Genomic DNA, 17,124 nt, shown 5'->3' with positions numbered 1-17,124 from the left:
TAGTCACGCATCAAAAATCTTAACTAGAATTCTATACAGAAGAATTGAGAGGAGAGTGGAGGAAGTGTTAGGAGAAGACCAATTTGGTTTCAGGAAAAGTATAGGGACAAGGGAAGCAATTTTAGGCCTCAGATTAATAGTAGAAGGAAGATTAAAGAAAAACAAACCAACATACTTGGCGTTTATAGACCTAGAAAAGGCATTCGATAACGTAGACTGGAATAAAATGTTCAGCATTTTAAAAAAATTAGGGTTCAAATACAGAGATAGAAGAACAATTGCTAACATGTACAGGAACCAAACAGCAACAGTAGCAATTGAAGAACATAAGAAAGAAGCCATAATAAGAAAGGGAGTCCGACAAGGATGTTCTCTATCTCCGTTACTTTTTAATCTTTACATGGAACTAGCAGTTAATGATGTTAAAGAACAATTTAGATTCGGAGTAACAGTACACGGTGAAAAGTTAAAGATGCTACGATTTGCTGATGATATAGTAATTCTATCCGAGAATAAAAAGGATTTAGAAGAAACAATGAACGGCATAGATGAAGTCCTACGCAAGAACTATCGCATGAAAATAAACAAGAACAAAACAAAAGTAATGAAATGTAGTAGAAATAACAAAGATGGACCACTGAATGTGAAAATAGGAGGAGAAAAGATTATGGAGGTAGAAGAATTTTGTTATTTGGGAAGTAGAATTACTAAAGATGGACGAAGCAGGAGCGATATAAAATGCCGAATAGCACAAGCTAAACAAGCCTTCAGTAAGAAATATAAGTTGTTTACATCAAAAATTAATTTAAATGTCAGGAAAAGATTTTTGAAAGTGTATGTTTGGAGTGTCGCTTTATATGGAAGTGAAACTTGGACAATCGGAGTATCTGAGAAGAAAAGGTTAGAAGCTTTTGAAATGTGGTGCTATAGGAGAATGTTAAAAATCAGATGGGTGGATAAAGTGACAAATGAGGAGGTATTGCGGCAAATAGATGAAGAAAGAAGCATTTGGAAAAATATAGTTAAAAGAAGAGACAGACTTATAGGCCACATACTAAGGCATCCTGGAATAGTCGCTTTAATTTTGGAAGGACAGGTAGAAGGGAAAAATTGTGTAGGCAGGCCACGTTTGGAATATGTAAAACAAATTGTTAGGGATGTAGGATGTAGAGGGTATACTGAAATGAAACAACTAGCACTAGATAGGGAATCTTGGAGAGCTGCATCAAACCAGTCAAATGACTGAAGACAAAAAAAAAAAAAATCTTAAAAATGATTGGAGTTACAGTTCTAGGACCTTTTTTTATCTTATTTCCCAGCTCAAGTCGCATAAGAAAACACCAAATTTATTCCTTAATTTGTGTCCCAAAAATTACAGTAGGGCTTCTTTTTATTAGAGGAGGTGAAATCTTTCGTTAGCCATTACTCAAAAACAAAGCAATTTTTAGACCTATATTTACAAGATCTTTTTTCATTATTTTCACAGAACATGTCCTGAAAGTTTCTCTGTTTCTTCATGGGACATTCTATGTATATCATTTATAATTTACTACTACATATTTATAAATATGGAGTAATGTGTTTTCACAGGTAAAGAAAGAATACTCCTGAGATTTTGGAAATAATATTTGTTTTTATTTGGTCAAAGTCATTGACTAGAAGGCAGAAAATGAGAGCGTGTTAATATACATTCTTGTACACCATTTGATTACACTACTATTTCAGCCAAAAATTTTAAAACTGTTCATTCTTTTTTTTTAAATTACTTTTTTCTTAAACATCTCATTAAAACCTCTGATTGAAAAAGTTTTTAAATTTTTTTATAAATATAAGTAGTAGTTTTGGTGTTACATTGATACACTTTATGTTATGTATCTACACCATAAAAACCTAATAGCAAAACATTACTATTATTATCAAGGCACAGATTTCTAATCAATAAGTGACTCAAATTTACGTAAGCGCAACTTTTTTTTGTGTTCCTACTACCTTCTAATCTTAGATTTGTCAAAATGGAAATCAGACACAATATGGTTAATCAAAATATTAAACCAATTGTCATAACATATTTTTGTTTTTTTTTATGTGAAAAATTCTTCTCCCAAGAAATGTTATATCTCAAAACTACTACCTAATAAACATTCACAATCTTAATAAATTCAATCTGTTATTTACTGGTAGTAATAAAAAATCTATTATACTATAATGGTGCTCAGATGTTTTAATCATTCTCAAGTATGCATAAAATTTACTGCTCTGAAAAATGTAAGAACATTCTTGAAACTGCAATCTTGTAAGCGGATTGATATCATAGAGATTAGCAAGTGCTTTTTTTAGGGGTCACACAGATCTTACTAAGAAAAACACAGGAAATTTTATTTTTTACCTAATATATTGCATCAACTTTATAAAGTTGTAAATTTTAGTAGAGCCTACATTTTATTAAATAATAACATGCCTTAATTTTTTCTTTAGGTATTTTTTCATTATTTACGTAGTTTTTTTGTAATGTACCAATTAAAAACTAATGCAAGTTGCTAACGTTGATTTCATATTATTTTATTTTGATAAAAAAATAAACATTAATTTTCACAAATAAATTATCACAATGTGCAAAAAAATATTAAATTATACAGAAACTACATCTGAAATATGTTATTATATTTAACTCTGAAATAAAGTAAATAAACAACAAAAGCCTCCCAAAGAAAGTAAACTATTACAAATATCATTTGTAAATTATTTTCAAAGACATGAAAAGGATTTTTTTTTTTTTTTTTAATAAATTTATTATATTGCTTTTCTAAAAAGATATTATGAGGATTATTATCTTAAAGAAACAAACACTGATAGTAAAGATGAATATTAAGAATAAAAAATGCAAATGAATAAGCCTTGCAACTGAGTTCATAGTTACCATTAGTACACATTTTAACTCTACAGCATTGTTTTTGCCGCTATTAAAATAAAAATGCTTATATTTCAGAATTCTTAAATGTCTGCTGAACATAAGATTACTTGTAAGATCATTTTTATCTTAAAGTCTAGAGTAAACATCTTGTTTAGCTTAATAATGAAGTTAAACAAAGAGCTTGCATAATATATACACAGTACTAAATAAATTATTAAATAATAGAAATATTTCTTATGTAACCCATAGGTATCCAGTTTTCTCTTTTCATTGTTTTAGCTTGCATCTCGTCAGTTAGAAAGAAGACTGAAGGAGACGCAAAATGAAGCTACACAGCTTCGTAATAGATTAACACTTATTGAAAAGAATGCTACAAATTCAAGTTCAGATGATCTTAAACAAAATATGAGTGAGTAAATTAATTTTATTGCTTTTAATTTTATGAACTGACATATTTTAAATTTTTAACCCTTCATATCAGGAGTATGTTTTGAATGATAGACATTTAAATACTGTAGAACCTGATAAATCAGAGTAGACATTATAGATATTCTCAGAGTATACATATATATATATATATATATTTATCAATGCAATTACAAAAAAACGTTTTCAGCGATTGATGTGATGCTGACAACTTAAAAGTATCCCTTTTTGTAGCTTTCTAAAAAAAATGTATATAATATATATATGCATGACCCCCAAATGCTTTGGTAAATTATTCTGATAAAGAAAAAAACTATTTAGTAATCTGATCATATAGTGCATAAAAGCTTGCATCAAGACTTAAAAATAAGCTGTCATTTTCCAAACAAAACAATTGAGAGTTTTGTTTAAAAAAAGGAACATTCAGTTGAAAAAATTCCTTGGTGATGAAGTAGAAGAAGGACTTGTGTCTTAAGAATTTGTTTGTTCTTTCTGTTCAATGTAATGCTGGTCCTGTTTAGCAGTTAGTGGAAATCTTTATAATCATTGATCTTAAATTACAGATTTCGTCTATTAGTCTCAAAAATGTTTTGATACTACTGCTGAATAAATTGAATCTAAACTTAATTACAAACTAATCTGAATTTAACCCTTTAATTTTGGTGTTTTATGGAGCTTTGTTTTTTTTATTTTTAATAAATATAAGTTTTACAAACATGCCGTAGATTTCTTTCCATAATGTATAATTTTCACAGTAATTCCAAAATTCTTATAAAATGTTTAAAAAAAAATTGATAACAATAATTCAGCTTCTGTAGATTACAAAAGTTGAACAATGGAGATTGCAATTCCATAGTAATCGTGTGTTAGTGGGTAATAATCACAGAAGTTGATGCCTCCTAACTATGAGAGAAAAAAAATGAAATTAAGTGCATATCCTTTTTTATTTGTTTATATGCTGTAATAACTTGTAAAATGCAAGCAAAATTCATTGAAATAAGATGGAATTTTTTAGTAAATTGTATTGTATTTTTAGTATGTTTATTGTTTCTTCTTGTTTGTTTACATTTTTTTTTCAAGCAACAAGGTGCATTAGTTAAAATCACTTTGAAGATAGGTTTTTAAAAATGATTGAAGTAGTTGTATACGTAAATTAATAACATATAACAATTTACAAATATATATTAATACATATTATACAAATTAATAATATGTATGCAATCTCTGTAAACGCTAAAACACCATTATGAGCATCAAATTCTGAAATACTCTATGTAACCAAATTCTACTATAGGATTATGTGACTTTTGCTCCATTGCATTGGGTTATGTTAAGAGAGAAAGGCCGTTAATAAAAGATCATGGTACTCTGGCACTATAGTAAAAGTAATTCTTGTTATTGATTTAATGACCATTTATAATTTGTTATGAAGTGTTTCAGTTAATCTAATCTCTAATTATTTTTTACAGCTGATTTTAGACAAACGTATACCATATTTTATTATAAGTTACTGGACTGTTTAATTAAACAGATATGTTTGTGTTTTTTTTATCAGGTTTTGGTATGGGAGAGACCAATGGGGACCCTTCAAGCCCACCTCCTACATTACCTATATTTCCACCCTCAACATCTCCACCATTCATGATGTTTGGGGGAAACATACCTCCTCCACCTCCTCCAACATCAGAATTCCTACCCCCACCACCACCACCCCCACTGGGATTCCCTGAAGGTCGCCCAGCTCCAGTAGGACGAATATCTTCACCTCCTTTAGATCATAATTTTTCAATGCATCCCCCTATACCGTATTTTTATGATTCTACACCATACGGGAGCCACCATTCTCCTTCTCCTCCACCACACAGGCCAATGCCAAAACCTGTCCGTGATATGGGAATGGATCAGAAAGGTGATATTTTGTTTTATTATTTAATTATTTTTTTTGTTTCAGAATGCATGGAATTTTATTTTATTCATGATTTTATCAACTAAAAAAGTTTGCCTGAATGATTATTAGCAATATTTTTATTTTTTTTTTAATTTATTCATTTTTCAATGTGAAGTTTTTTTTTGATATCGTATCTGATTTGTTATGTTTCTGTTATAAGACCAGTTTGGAAAAATCTTCAAATTAAATTCAATAATTTCTGTAGTCAACTTAGGTTTTTTTAGTATTCATAATTGTTGTACGTCCTATTCATTTTTAATTTACAAGTTTAAAAGAAGGATTATTTCTTGTTATCATTCTCATATTTTTTGTATAATTATGTGTTAATATCACAAATTCATATAAATTTAGTTCACCGTGTAAACCTTTCACTTATAAGTGTAAAGAAATTATTTCATTGATTATTTGTACTTATATTTCCACTGTGAAAAATCAAACCAAAAAATAGTGAAGGACTTCGGAATGTATGTGTGGAAGTAATAGCATCAATTTTTTTATGATATTTACTTTTAATAGATGTACCAGGGAGCTGTGCTGCCCTGGCTGCTTCGTGAAAAAAAAATTAATTTTGTTAACTTACTTATTCCAATAGCACATTGATTTTGTATAATTGAATCTGTAAGAAAAAACTATTTCTCGACTTCAGTGTCTATACAGACTCAGAGTAGAGGAGCAATTGCCATGTTATAGTTATAACTGTAAATTTATAATATGTTACATAGTATCCATAAAAAGGTACTGGATGTGCAAAAAAGAATATCTGGGTTTTAATTTGTTATACCTCTTGAATGAGGTGTACAGTATTGATTTAAGACTAGAATCAAAGAGAAAAAAGGACAGTTGCATGCTTCGTCATAAATTAATTCCTTATCTTTCTGCTTGACACACCATTAGCGAAGATGATGACTTATGAACAGAAAGCCTTCTGTGTTTTGCAGTTTGCTAAATGTGAATCTGTATTTACATTTTAATGTGTGTGCCATTGAAAGTTTAATTTGATTCTGCAAATGACAATAACATTTGTGGATGGCATAATCAGTTTGAAACAACCTAATATCTGTGTAAAGGGAAGGGTTCAGAACGACTGAGGGTGTCTGAAGGCAATTTTGAACACATCAGAGAGTCTTTCCTGTGTAACCCTAAAGAATTTAGCAAGGCCAGCCGCAAATTAGCAATACCGATGATGATAGTGTAGAATGTTTTAAGGAAACTTACATAAGTGTTCATACCATTTACAACCATTACAGACTTTGAAGCCTCCCAATTGTGCTGTACATGCTTACTTAAGTGAAATGTTGTTGCAGCGTGAAGAGACATCTTTCTTGATCATACTTTGTTTAGTGATGCATCAACATTTCATCTTAGTAGAACAGTTTCCATGAACTATCACAATGCAAAAGGAACTCCCCAAGATTAATTTACTTGTTTTCTATGTAATATCCGTACAGCAAGTTTACAGGCTGTACTTTTATTTTAAGGTAAGCGTAACAGGAGTTGCTTATTTGGATATGCTGCGTATATGGCTCTTTCCTCAGTAGCAAGATGGATCACAGAATTGTATTCGGTAACAAGATGATGTGTCTCTTCACTAGCATAACTTTGTACGGGATTGGTTGAATGACATTTTCCCCAACCGCTGGATCAATCAGTTTGAAGCCAATGACAGAACTTGTTTGCAGTGGCCTCCAAAGTCACCTGTTTTGACGCAATGTGTTTTTATGAAGAATCTTGTGTATGTGCTTCTGCTACCTACTGATTGCTCATTTTGAGGCACAGAATTGAAGTAGCTCCATTACTCTTACTTCTGACATTACTCCATTACTTCCCTTACTCCAGACATACTGGTTAAAGTATGGGATGAACTTGGTTGGTTATTAGCCTGTGATGAAACATGATGCTCACATTGAACACTTTCAGGGAAAACCTATAAGAGTTACTCTTTCATTTTATTCATAATTCATTAGTGTAAGTCAGAGTTAAGAGATTAAATAGCTTTAAAACCCCAATATTATTTTTTTTTCTACATCCTCTATTTTACACATGGTAGATCCAGTTTTGTTTTATATAAACATTAATGTGATCTGTCCATTCATTTTTTTTGGATTGTAGATTGTAAACTGTTAATTATTTTTTTAAAGTATCTGCATTGAAAAGTGTCTTTTTACCTGAATTTTCAGGTCATAATTTTTCTATCTATAACTCCTACTTAATTAATCTATTATCAAATCGTAAATTAACTCGTGAATATCTACAAAACAAATCTTTGCTGATACTGTAGTTATGACAAGTGTAAGAAGTGTAAAGAGTTACTTTAAAAAATATGTTTTTTTTTTACATTGAAAGTGATATATTAACATTAGTATTCAAAAATTAAATGTTATGTTTAATGTGGGCCTACCATGTATAAAAATCTTGTGTTAGAGCAGTTTCTTTCTGAAAAGGTTAATAGTGTTACTTATTTTAATTTTAACAGCTTTCTTTCCTGCATCTTTCCCTCATCCTCCACCTCCTTCATCTTCATTTGAATTTTTGGGTTCTAGCCCAGATAGCTGGATTACATCATCTCCTGTAGGATACTTTTCACCAGATCCACCACCTCCTCTTTATCCTGATAGAAAATTTTGTTGGAGGAATCGTTCACCCTCTCTTTCTTTTGATTCAATTTCAGAAATATATAAACGTGAAGGTAAGTATGAATTAGGTACTTTTTATAATAATATGTATAAACCTTACTAAATGAATATATTCACTGCAACAGAATTAAATCCTTTTTTATGTATGTATTAGATCAAATTAATCCTTTATTGATTACCAAACAACCTCCTACTTGTGCTGGCAGATTCATTTAAAAGCAGCTCATTTCAATTTATATACTTCATTCCCTAAAACATCTGACAACACTAGTACACAAGGTAGTAGTTAGGTTTGTGTAGCTGTCCGCATTAAGTCGCATTTGGTCAGTCATTTTCATACTTTTGGTAAAAGAATTTAGTAAAATTTATTTTCTAATTGCCATATTTTCTACATTAAAAGTTGCTTTAATAGAGACGTGTGTGTGTAGGGTCTAGAACAAGAACAGCGTTCAGAAGACAGTATCTAAATTGTGTAAAGCAGTATCTGTGACTTAATTCTAAATGATGATGAACCAACTATCAAGACATTTATTATTTCCAGGTTTCTGAAGAGTTGAATAACTTCAATTCCTCAGAAACCTGTTTAAAAAATTGTATCAGCAGAGGATGTTTGACCTATTCATCATGTTTATAGATATCTAGTTTCTGTGAAGTATGCTTTCTTTCTGGTCATCTAAGTTCTCAAAATATTCTAAATTAGTCTACAGAAACCCCTTATTAGTTATTCAGCACTATGAAAAAAGATCAATGTAATGTGGTTGTTATTAAAAAACATATTTTTTTTTAATAAAGTGAATAATCCGTATAATTAAAAGCTTTTGATAAATTCTACATTTATACACTTGAACTAACTGAGATTGCAAGTACAGTTAATTTCAGCAAGATGCTGCAATGCATCATATAAATCTCTTGATTGAGTTTAGTGGATTTTATATTGAATTAGCTGTCGGTAAGGATTTGTTGTCACCACATTCACCAGATTTGTATGTGTAAATTTTATTTATGAGGTTGCTTGAAAGGGAGAATCCAAGCCCTTATTCTTCACACAAACTGAAACAATACAACAGCTATTCAAATTTCAGGCCTTGGCAAACAAAAATTTAAATCTATTTCAGTTTGATTGATCAAGCACAAAGATTTATAAATGCTCAAGGTTCTTAGTATAAACATGCACTGTAAAGAGTTATTTATTTTTATTGTTCTTTCCACTGCATCAAGGCCTATGAAATTAATTGGAGCAAGCTGCTTTTAAATGAGTCACCTTATATTAAATTAAATAATAATCCTTTACACACTCTTATTTTGTTTTATTTATTATAATAATTGTTTTTAAGCCAATAAATTTTCTTAAATGTACTGTAGTCTTAAACTAAAAATTTAATTTTACTACATCATTTTTAGGCTTACTGGTTTTGTTTTTAATGTTTACAAAAACAAACTTGTAAAACAAAAAAGAAATTTCTATGAAACGTATTAGCATATCTTTTGTTCTTTTAATTTAACCTGATCCTATAGGGATAGAATTTGCCTAACCCCCACTGAGCCTATATTCCCTATTGATTTTTTTTTAAATAAAATTTATATTGCAATTGCTAATGATGTTTTATCACATCAGTTTTATTTTTTAATTCTATTCATAATTGATTTTAATTTCTTCCTTTTTTATTCTTGAATTGTCTTAGAATTTCTTAGTTCAAAATTCAAAAAAAATTTATTCGTTCCTTACTTACATTTTATGTATTTCATTGTTTAGTATCATCAGTCAAATTAAAAAAAAATGCTCGTACATTATATAATCAAGATAACATTTTATTTATAATGAGATTATCAAAGTATTTTAATATTTATATACTTTCAAAGATTTGAATGATATTGTGATTAACAATAAATATAATTGCAGTTTTGTTTTTTTATAGTTTCTGCAGAATTATCTTAATATATTTGTATTTTTTTAAACTTACATTGATAATGTTAATAAAAATGAAAGTTTATTTGGATGATTGTTGTCATTTTACTGTCTTGGCATTTTATATTACTTAAGTAGTTATCAATTTTAAATATGATATTCTGCTAATTGCTAGTGACATGTTCATCCTTTTGTACTATTTAAGTATACTGTACATCCTTTACAACATAATGAACTGAAAAATCTTTCCATTGTTATTACCTGATAAAATCAATCTCAAACATATTATACCTCAATCACATCAGATAAGATCTATTATTATAAATCAAGTTGGTATACTGTAATAAAAAATAAGAAGTTGTCAAGTTCTTTTTTGAATTTTTTAACATCCTTGTACATTCATATAATTTTACGTAAAACTCATTTATAGCTGAGTAATAGATCTTAATAAATAAAAATAGATACTGCATAAATTTCAACATTTCTACTTGCAGTGTCATAATGAACCATGCTTTTAACTTGCCCCCCTCTAATTTTTTTGACCTTAAATTGAGCCTAACTAACTTAACCATTCATCATCAAATTTTCACATGCATAACTTGAGTTACTAGAGAATTTAAATTGCAGTGAAATTGGTCTAGTAGTTTTGAAGATTTTTGCCATAAAATTTTATTCATAGGTTTTTAAATAAATATATAAGGAATTCATTATTTAAGTAAACAGCATTTTCATTCTCCTCATATCTCAAAATGTAAAGAAAATTCATTTTCACCCCCTCATTCCCACCATATGACCAAAAATAATACTGAACTTTTCTTCAAAAAGTTAGTAAAAATAATTAATTTATTCATCATAGTATAAAATCTCTAACCTTAACATAATCAGATTGTCATAAATATCAGTTAAAAACACAATCCATTATTGAAGTAATTTGTTTTGTGAAACAAAACAAAAAAGTATTTTGTTTATCCAATTAGGCATCACTGGTATTCTGTTCATTAATTGAAATATTCTTATGAAATTATAAAAAAAGCATGAATAGAAAGACTAAATATTTTTTTCTTATTCCCATCTTTGATCCCACATTTTAAATGTAATTTTTCAAAAAGTACTTTCTTCCCATTTCTAAGAAAAAATTTGACAACTACATACTTTTACAGTTGGAGTTATATGTAACTAATTTTTTTTTTAATTGTAAAAAATAAATTGACATAAACATCAACTTAGGTGATTCTTGGGTTTTTATTTTTTATATTTCTGGGCCAAGTAACTACTGTTTGATTATTCCATTAAGCCTAGTAACCAACTAGTTTTGTTGTGGAATTTAATTTTACATTTCCTAGAATCATATTACTAGGTGATTGAAAAAGGACTTCACAAATTTAAAATCACGTGAAAATTTATTTAAATAACTCACAGATTCAGTTGAGGTCTCGTTTCATAGAAAAACACATCGAGTTTTTCACCCAGCATTCACTTTTGTTCGTTATGGCGTCCATTTGTAATGCAACATAAATCCCACCTGAAGTTTATTTCATCCCAGACTAGCCAGCAATTTGAGTGTTACCTCTGCCGCTGCAGTATTAATTCAAAGTCGTAGCTCAACAAGATCAGAAGGCAAAGGTGTTATATAAACCCAATCTTTAATGAAACTCCACAAGAAAAGATCTAGTGGGGTCAAATATGGGAAGCGAGGTGGCCATGCAATTGGACCTTCACAACCAATCCACCAACCTGGGAATCGAGTATCAAGAAAATCTCAAATTTCTAGGTGGTGGTGAGGTGTTTCCCTGTTTTGCTGATAGTAATGGCATCCATCTTGGTCACCGTCATCTAACTGAAAAATTAGAAAATTTTGAAGCATGTCCAGATAAACAATACAATTTATGGTTGCCTCCTGGAAGAACAGGTTGTACAGTCTTTATTTGCTTAGGGCACAAAAAACATTGACCTTAGGGCCACAATGAATGTGCTGCAAAGTTTCATGAAGGTTTTCGCTCCCCCATACTTAGCAGTTATGGGTGTTCACCTTGTCACTGATGTGAAACATTGACTTATCACAAAAAATATATCATTTCTGCTGTTCTATCCTTCATCACCAACTGCAAATCGTTAAACCAAAATACACACAGTGAGCACATTCCTCCCCAGTAAATATATTCATTTTAACAAAACTGTGTGTTTTGCTTTGAAATGAGAGACCTAAACCAAATTTGTAAGTATACAAATAGTATTTGTAAAAGTATTTGTAAGTTATACAAATAAATTTTTTATGCTTTTAAATTTGTGAAGTACTTTTTGAATCACCCAGTATTTTGGTCTCTTTTCCATCTTATTTTTTGTAATGAATTTTATTTTTTCTTTCCATAGATGAGTTTAATTTAATCAAAATTAACTGCAGTTTGAGTTTTTTTTAAGTATAAGTTAGTTGAGGTAAGTTAGCATAATTTAGTGTAAATTTATACATGATAAAAGGTTCATCATGTTCTTTCAAGGATTAGATAAGATAGTTCATTGTTGTTTTTTTTTTTTTCATTCTGATATCTTTCAGGCAAACTTCATCATTATTTCTTTGCATGTGTTTTTCTTACCTTTTGATAAAAATTAAGCTTTTTAATAATATGATTACTTTTTACATTTTTTTTTACGCATGCTTACTCATATTAAGAATCAAACAAATTTACTAAAGTCCGGCAGTTTTGGAGTTCACTTGAGACATCGGTGGAATGATATAAAGGTTTTTTATAGCTACTTTTTTGTACTTTTAAACTAGGGAGTTTTTTGTGTATATATTTTTATACAGAATTTTTCATTATATAGAAAAAATTCTTCAAGAACATGTTCTGTTGGTTGAAGAAAAAGTTATTATAAACATTGATTCAAAAAGAAACAGAACTCTTTTTGATCAAGTTATGGCTACTGAAACATTTAGCACAAATATTTTGGTAAAAGCATGCTATCTTGGTAAAAATGTAGTAGTGTATATTTATTTAGAACAAAATTAATAATTCTAGCTGTAGAGGTTCATTGAAAATTCAGATAAATTAGTTTAAATGTACACTATCAATAAACTCATAATAAAAATTAAAAGTTTATGTTACAGAATAACCCTAAAAAAAGGCTCATTATCAAAAGTGTTTCATTTATTTTATTATTGCTGTACAGTTAATTGTTAAAATAAAATTAGCAGCATACTTTAATAAAATTAAAATCAACAGTTCCACTTCGGAGTTTTGGTTAAATCTTTTAATAGCTATAACTCTTGAACAAAGTATTTTCAGATCTAAAATAAGAAATTTTGACTTTCATCACTAAAACACATTAAAGTATTTATTATAATATTGTGATGATATGCTATGAAAATACTATTTTGTAACTTATCTTTTCATAAATTAATTTTTTTTTGTAAAATTAATTTAAATTTTGACGCAAGTATTTTAACAGGATTATCGATTTAAATCATTTATTTATTATTTTTAAATTGCTTTGGGTTTTTTCTAATAAATGTTTGAAATTTAAACATTTGAGATTGTCATCTGATAAGTTGTTACTTCCTTGTTTAGAGAAACAATTTACAAATGATTTTTTTTTATGGATAAACTTTTTACCATTGTGAATTTTGAAGTAGATTTTGTGCTTTGTATTAGTTAATTCTTTGTTTGCATTATTTTGTTTAATCTTAATTGTGAAGCTTTTCATGTTTTAGGTAATTAATTTTCATAATAAATATTACATATGTACTATATACATATATAATTTTTTTTTGAAAATTCAAATAATTCACCTACTTATACAACTTTTATGGTACGAGTGTTTTCTAAATTTTTAATAATTATTTCTCTTTTGTTATTTGTTAATGTAATTGTATAAAATTGTGTGCTTCTTTTTTTAATTTGTATAATGTATTATTTTTGTTAAAATAACATGTAAATGTTTGTAACTCGGTTTAATCTATGTTGTAAAGAATTCATTGCCCTGGTGACAATTGAGAATTTATATTATGTAACTCGTTTATAACATATTTTTATATTATCTCCATTAGTTTAAGATAAAAATAAAAAACTGATCTTTTCTATTAATGAACAGTATTACACATAAATAGTGTAAATTTTCTGTTTGGTGCATGTAATCGGTATGCAGTACAGCAAAGGATCTTCCCACACTACTCCTGCCCAATTATTAATAAAGTTTTAACTGATTTACAAAAAAAAAGACGGTTCCAATTTTGTTTTTTATTTTGTTAAGGAAATTCCCAGAAATATTTTTTATCATACTTTTATAATACAATATGAATCTAAAATGCATAAATTCACTGAAGAGGCATGAATTTCACAAAATGTATTATTTTATAAAAAACAATCACCATACACTTACTATCAAACAAGACAACACTTACTATCAACTGCTGGAAGTGTGCGCTTCCAGCAGTTAATACGTGCGTCTTTGGTTATGATCTTTGGGATTACTCCAAATAATTTCTCTAATTAATGGGAGGGTTTGCATCTCAAAATTAAAAAATAAATGTTAACTGTGGTTTACCATGATTGCTGGGTTAGACTGCAATAGTTTATTAGTTTAAACAGACTATGTGGTTATGTCTGGTGCAAAATATTTAACTCTTATTTATTATCAATAGATTCTAATCATATACTCTGTTAAAAAGTCGGTGGTTGAATATCTTCCTCAGTTGTACTTTCTTTTATGTAAACAAGCCTTGTCTATTTAAACATGTGTTTTTTCTTACCAATCGCCAGATTATTTAAAGAACTGCATTTGCAGACTGTGTTGAATGTTACTTCTAGTTATTTTGAATAATATGTATTCTTTATTCCAGTAGTAAATAAATATACCACCTAGAATTAAATTAAATGATAATTTTGAATTTTCCTTCTCTTGAATGCTTGGTCTTTGAGCAGCCTTTTTCATCCCAGACTCATTAATCTTTATGTTAAGTGCACAAAAACCTCTGATTGTAGATACTAATCTTTGACTACATTTAAGCGCACAACACACTGTTTTATTATAATGATTATGACAGAGGATTGGAAGTAATAAAATAAGTAATAAAACTCACTTAAAAAATACATAAAATTATTTTCCCAATCTTTAAATTTAGACTTTACAAAGTCAGTTTCTAATTAAATCTAAATTTTCTAATTAACTTAATTCCACCAAGAACTTATTAATCCTTAATTTAACAAAACTTAATAAATAAAAACCGGAACAGAATTATTTTTTTTTAATTTTTGATGGGTTTTTCTGAAGTTGGGTTTACTATTTCTTTTTATTTTAACTGATATTTTATATTTGTGGTTATATGTCAAAGATGGGTGGGACTAAAAACCATTCTTAAATAATACAAGTCAAAAGCTTTCTTTAAAAAAAAAACTACAGAAAACAACAAATATTAAGTACCTGTTAAAAAATTTTGCTATGACGGTTTCATATTCTGTTATGTATTACCTTTACCTTAAGTATTGAAACAATATTTCTTAAGTTCTCTTAAAATACTTTGAATATCAAAATAATTTGTATTTTTTACCATACTATTGATGTATCTTTTGTAAAAGATACATTCATATGTTAATGGAAAAATTAGTTTTCTTTTTAAAAATTTTGTCGAAAATATTATAAAATTATTTTTGTTAATTTTTAAATATGTCTTCATTAAATTATATGAATCCTAGAATTCTTATTCTTATTAACTTTTTTTAAGACATCAATCTTTATTTTGTATTATATTTAAAATTGTTTAAGATTTCTTTTAATATATTTTTATTTTATTCGTTGACAGATCGTGCTTCCCCTCCGAGACATCCTGAATCACAAGAAAGAACTGGCAGACGGAGCAAAAGATAGTATTTTAATTTGTTTACTAGTCATTGCATTGTTAAACTACATATTTTCATTGAATTATGAACGTATTTTTTTTTTAAATACATATTGGCTGCTGTGTATGTCAATACCCCAGTGCTGCTCTCACTGGTGGTTGCCAAGTACTTTAGTTAGTTTTTGTATTTAAAACAATAAAACAGTTATTAATGTTACCTGTTGCTGTCATAAATTGAAACTGCATCATTAAATTAATAACATAAAGCGTAACTTTTACTTATAGGAAACATATAATGTTAACTAAATCTGATTGTCCATTCTTTTCTTTTTAAAATACATTCTGTGTTTGAAAAAGTCTAAGATGAGTTATTATTTTAACACAGATTTTGTGCCTCTGGCGAGAGTATGTCTTCTGTTTATGTACAGCAATATTTTATATCGTATTATAAAATGTAAGATATTAAGTGTTTCTTTCTGAATTGATGATGCCTTATCATTTTAATATGAATGTGTTTTAGGAAAATAATCGTAATATATATATATATATATAAATATTAATGTATATTTTTATTTAATAAGTTGTAAATAAATGACTATAAATAAAAACTAATTATATTTTTATTGATTTACCTTATGAGATTCTTGACTGGAGAAAAAATTCTCTTTTTAAGTGGGGTTTTTCTTAACACATTGACTGTTTTGGCCATACCAGCTAAAACCTTATCTGTTTCTGTCGATTGTGGTCGAGTTGAAAATCTTTTGGGAATTATCTTGTAAATTGCTCAGAACAAGTTTATCATACAACATGATTTTCTTTTTTTATTTTAGCAAAAAAAAAATGGTTATTTATTATTAATTATATAAATTTTATTTGGTAATATTTTATTAATTTTTAACTTTTCATTTATTTTACTCATTTATCTTATTTTTTAATGATATTTTTTTTACAAAAAATGAAATTAGCACCTACATATTTTTCTTATCTGTTAATTCTTCTAATACGTGGAGTAATTGCAATGTGTGGTTTGCTTATGTAAATTTTTTAAATGTAAATTTAAAAAAAAAAATTATTCATTTAGAAATATTATAACTGCGTAATTCAGTAAGTAATTAATTATTTTGAAGTCAATTTTTATTGTTGTAATTTACCAAGTAATGCATTTATTTTATTATAAATTATGTTTAACTCTCTGAACAACCCCATGTAGCAGTGAGAGAGTGTCATGTAAATTCCCGTGATAACTTGACATGTTTTTTTTTGTCTGATTTCTTTGATTAATCTATGTTTCTAATAAAGCATTCATTTACTGAGTTTGCAAGTATAATAATATGTACATTATAATAAATCAAGACCAAAGATTCAAGGATGCCAAAATTGATGAAGTATTATACATATTTTTTTTTTTTAAGTTATACTTCTTTTGGTGCATTAGGAGAAACTGATCACAGTGTATTTTCAGCAAGTTAC

At 28.1% G+C, this 17,124-nt stretch overlaps 1 protein-coding gene across 1 annotated transcript in view; it reads left to right on the top strand.

Annotated features, from left to right (window-relative positions):
• Positions 1-15,756, top strand: part of Tango1 (transport and golgi organization 1) — a 95,648-nt gene extending 79,892 nt beyond the window's left edge. The window contains exons 15-17 of the mRNA XM_075369506.1: positions 3,191-3,320; positions 4,893-5,246; positions 15,619-15,756. Of these exons, the coding sequence (XP_075225621.1) occupies positions 3,191-3,320; positions 4,893-5,246; positions 15,619-15,683 (549 nt within the window). The 3' untranslated portion in view covers positions 15,684-15,756. The remainder of the gene's footprint in view (positions 1-3,190; positions 3,321-4,892; positions 5,247-15,618) is intronic.
• The last annotated feature ends 1,368 nt before the right edge of the window (positions 15,757-17,124 follow it).

This window comes from Lycorma delicatula, chromosome 6 (assembly GCF_047948215.1).
Source record: "Lycorma delicatula isolate Av1 chromosome 6, ASM4794821v1, whole genome shotgun sequence".
In the NCBI taxonomy this organism is placed as follows: Eukaryota; Metazoa; Arthropoda; class Insecta; order Hemiptera; family Fulgoridae; genus Lycorma; species Lycorma delicatula.
Note: the sequence above shows the minus strand (reverse complement) of the source record. Positions and strands in the feature narration are given on the sequence as shown.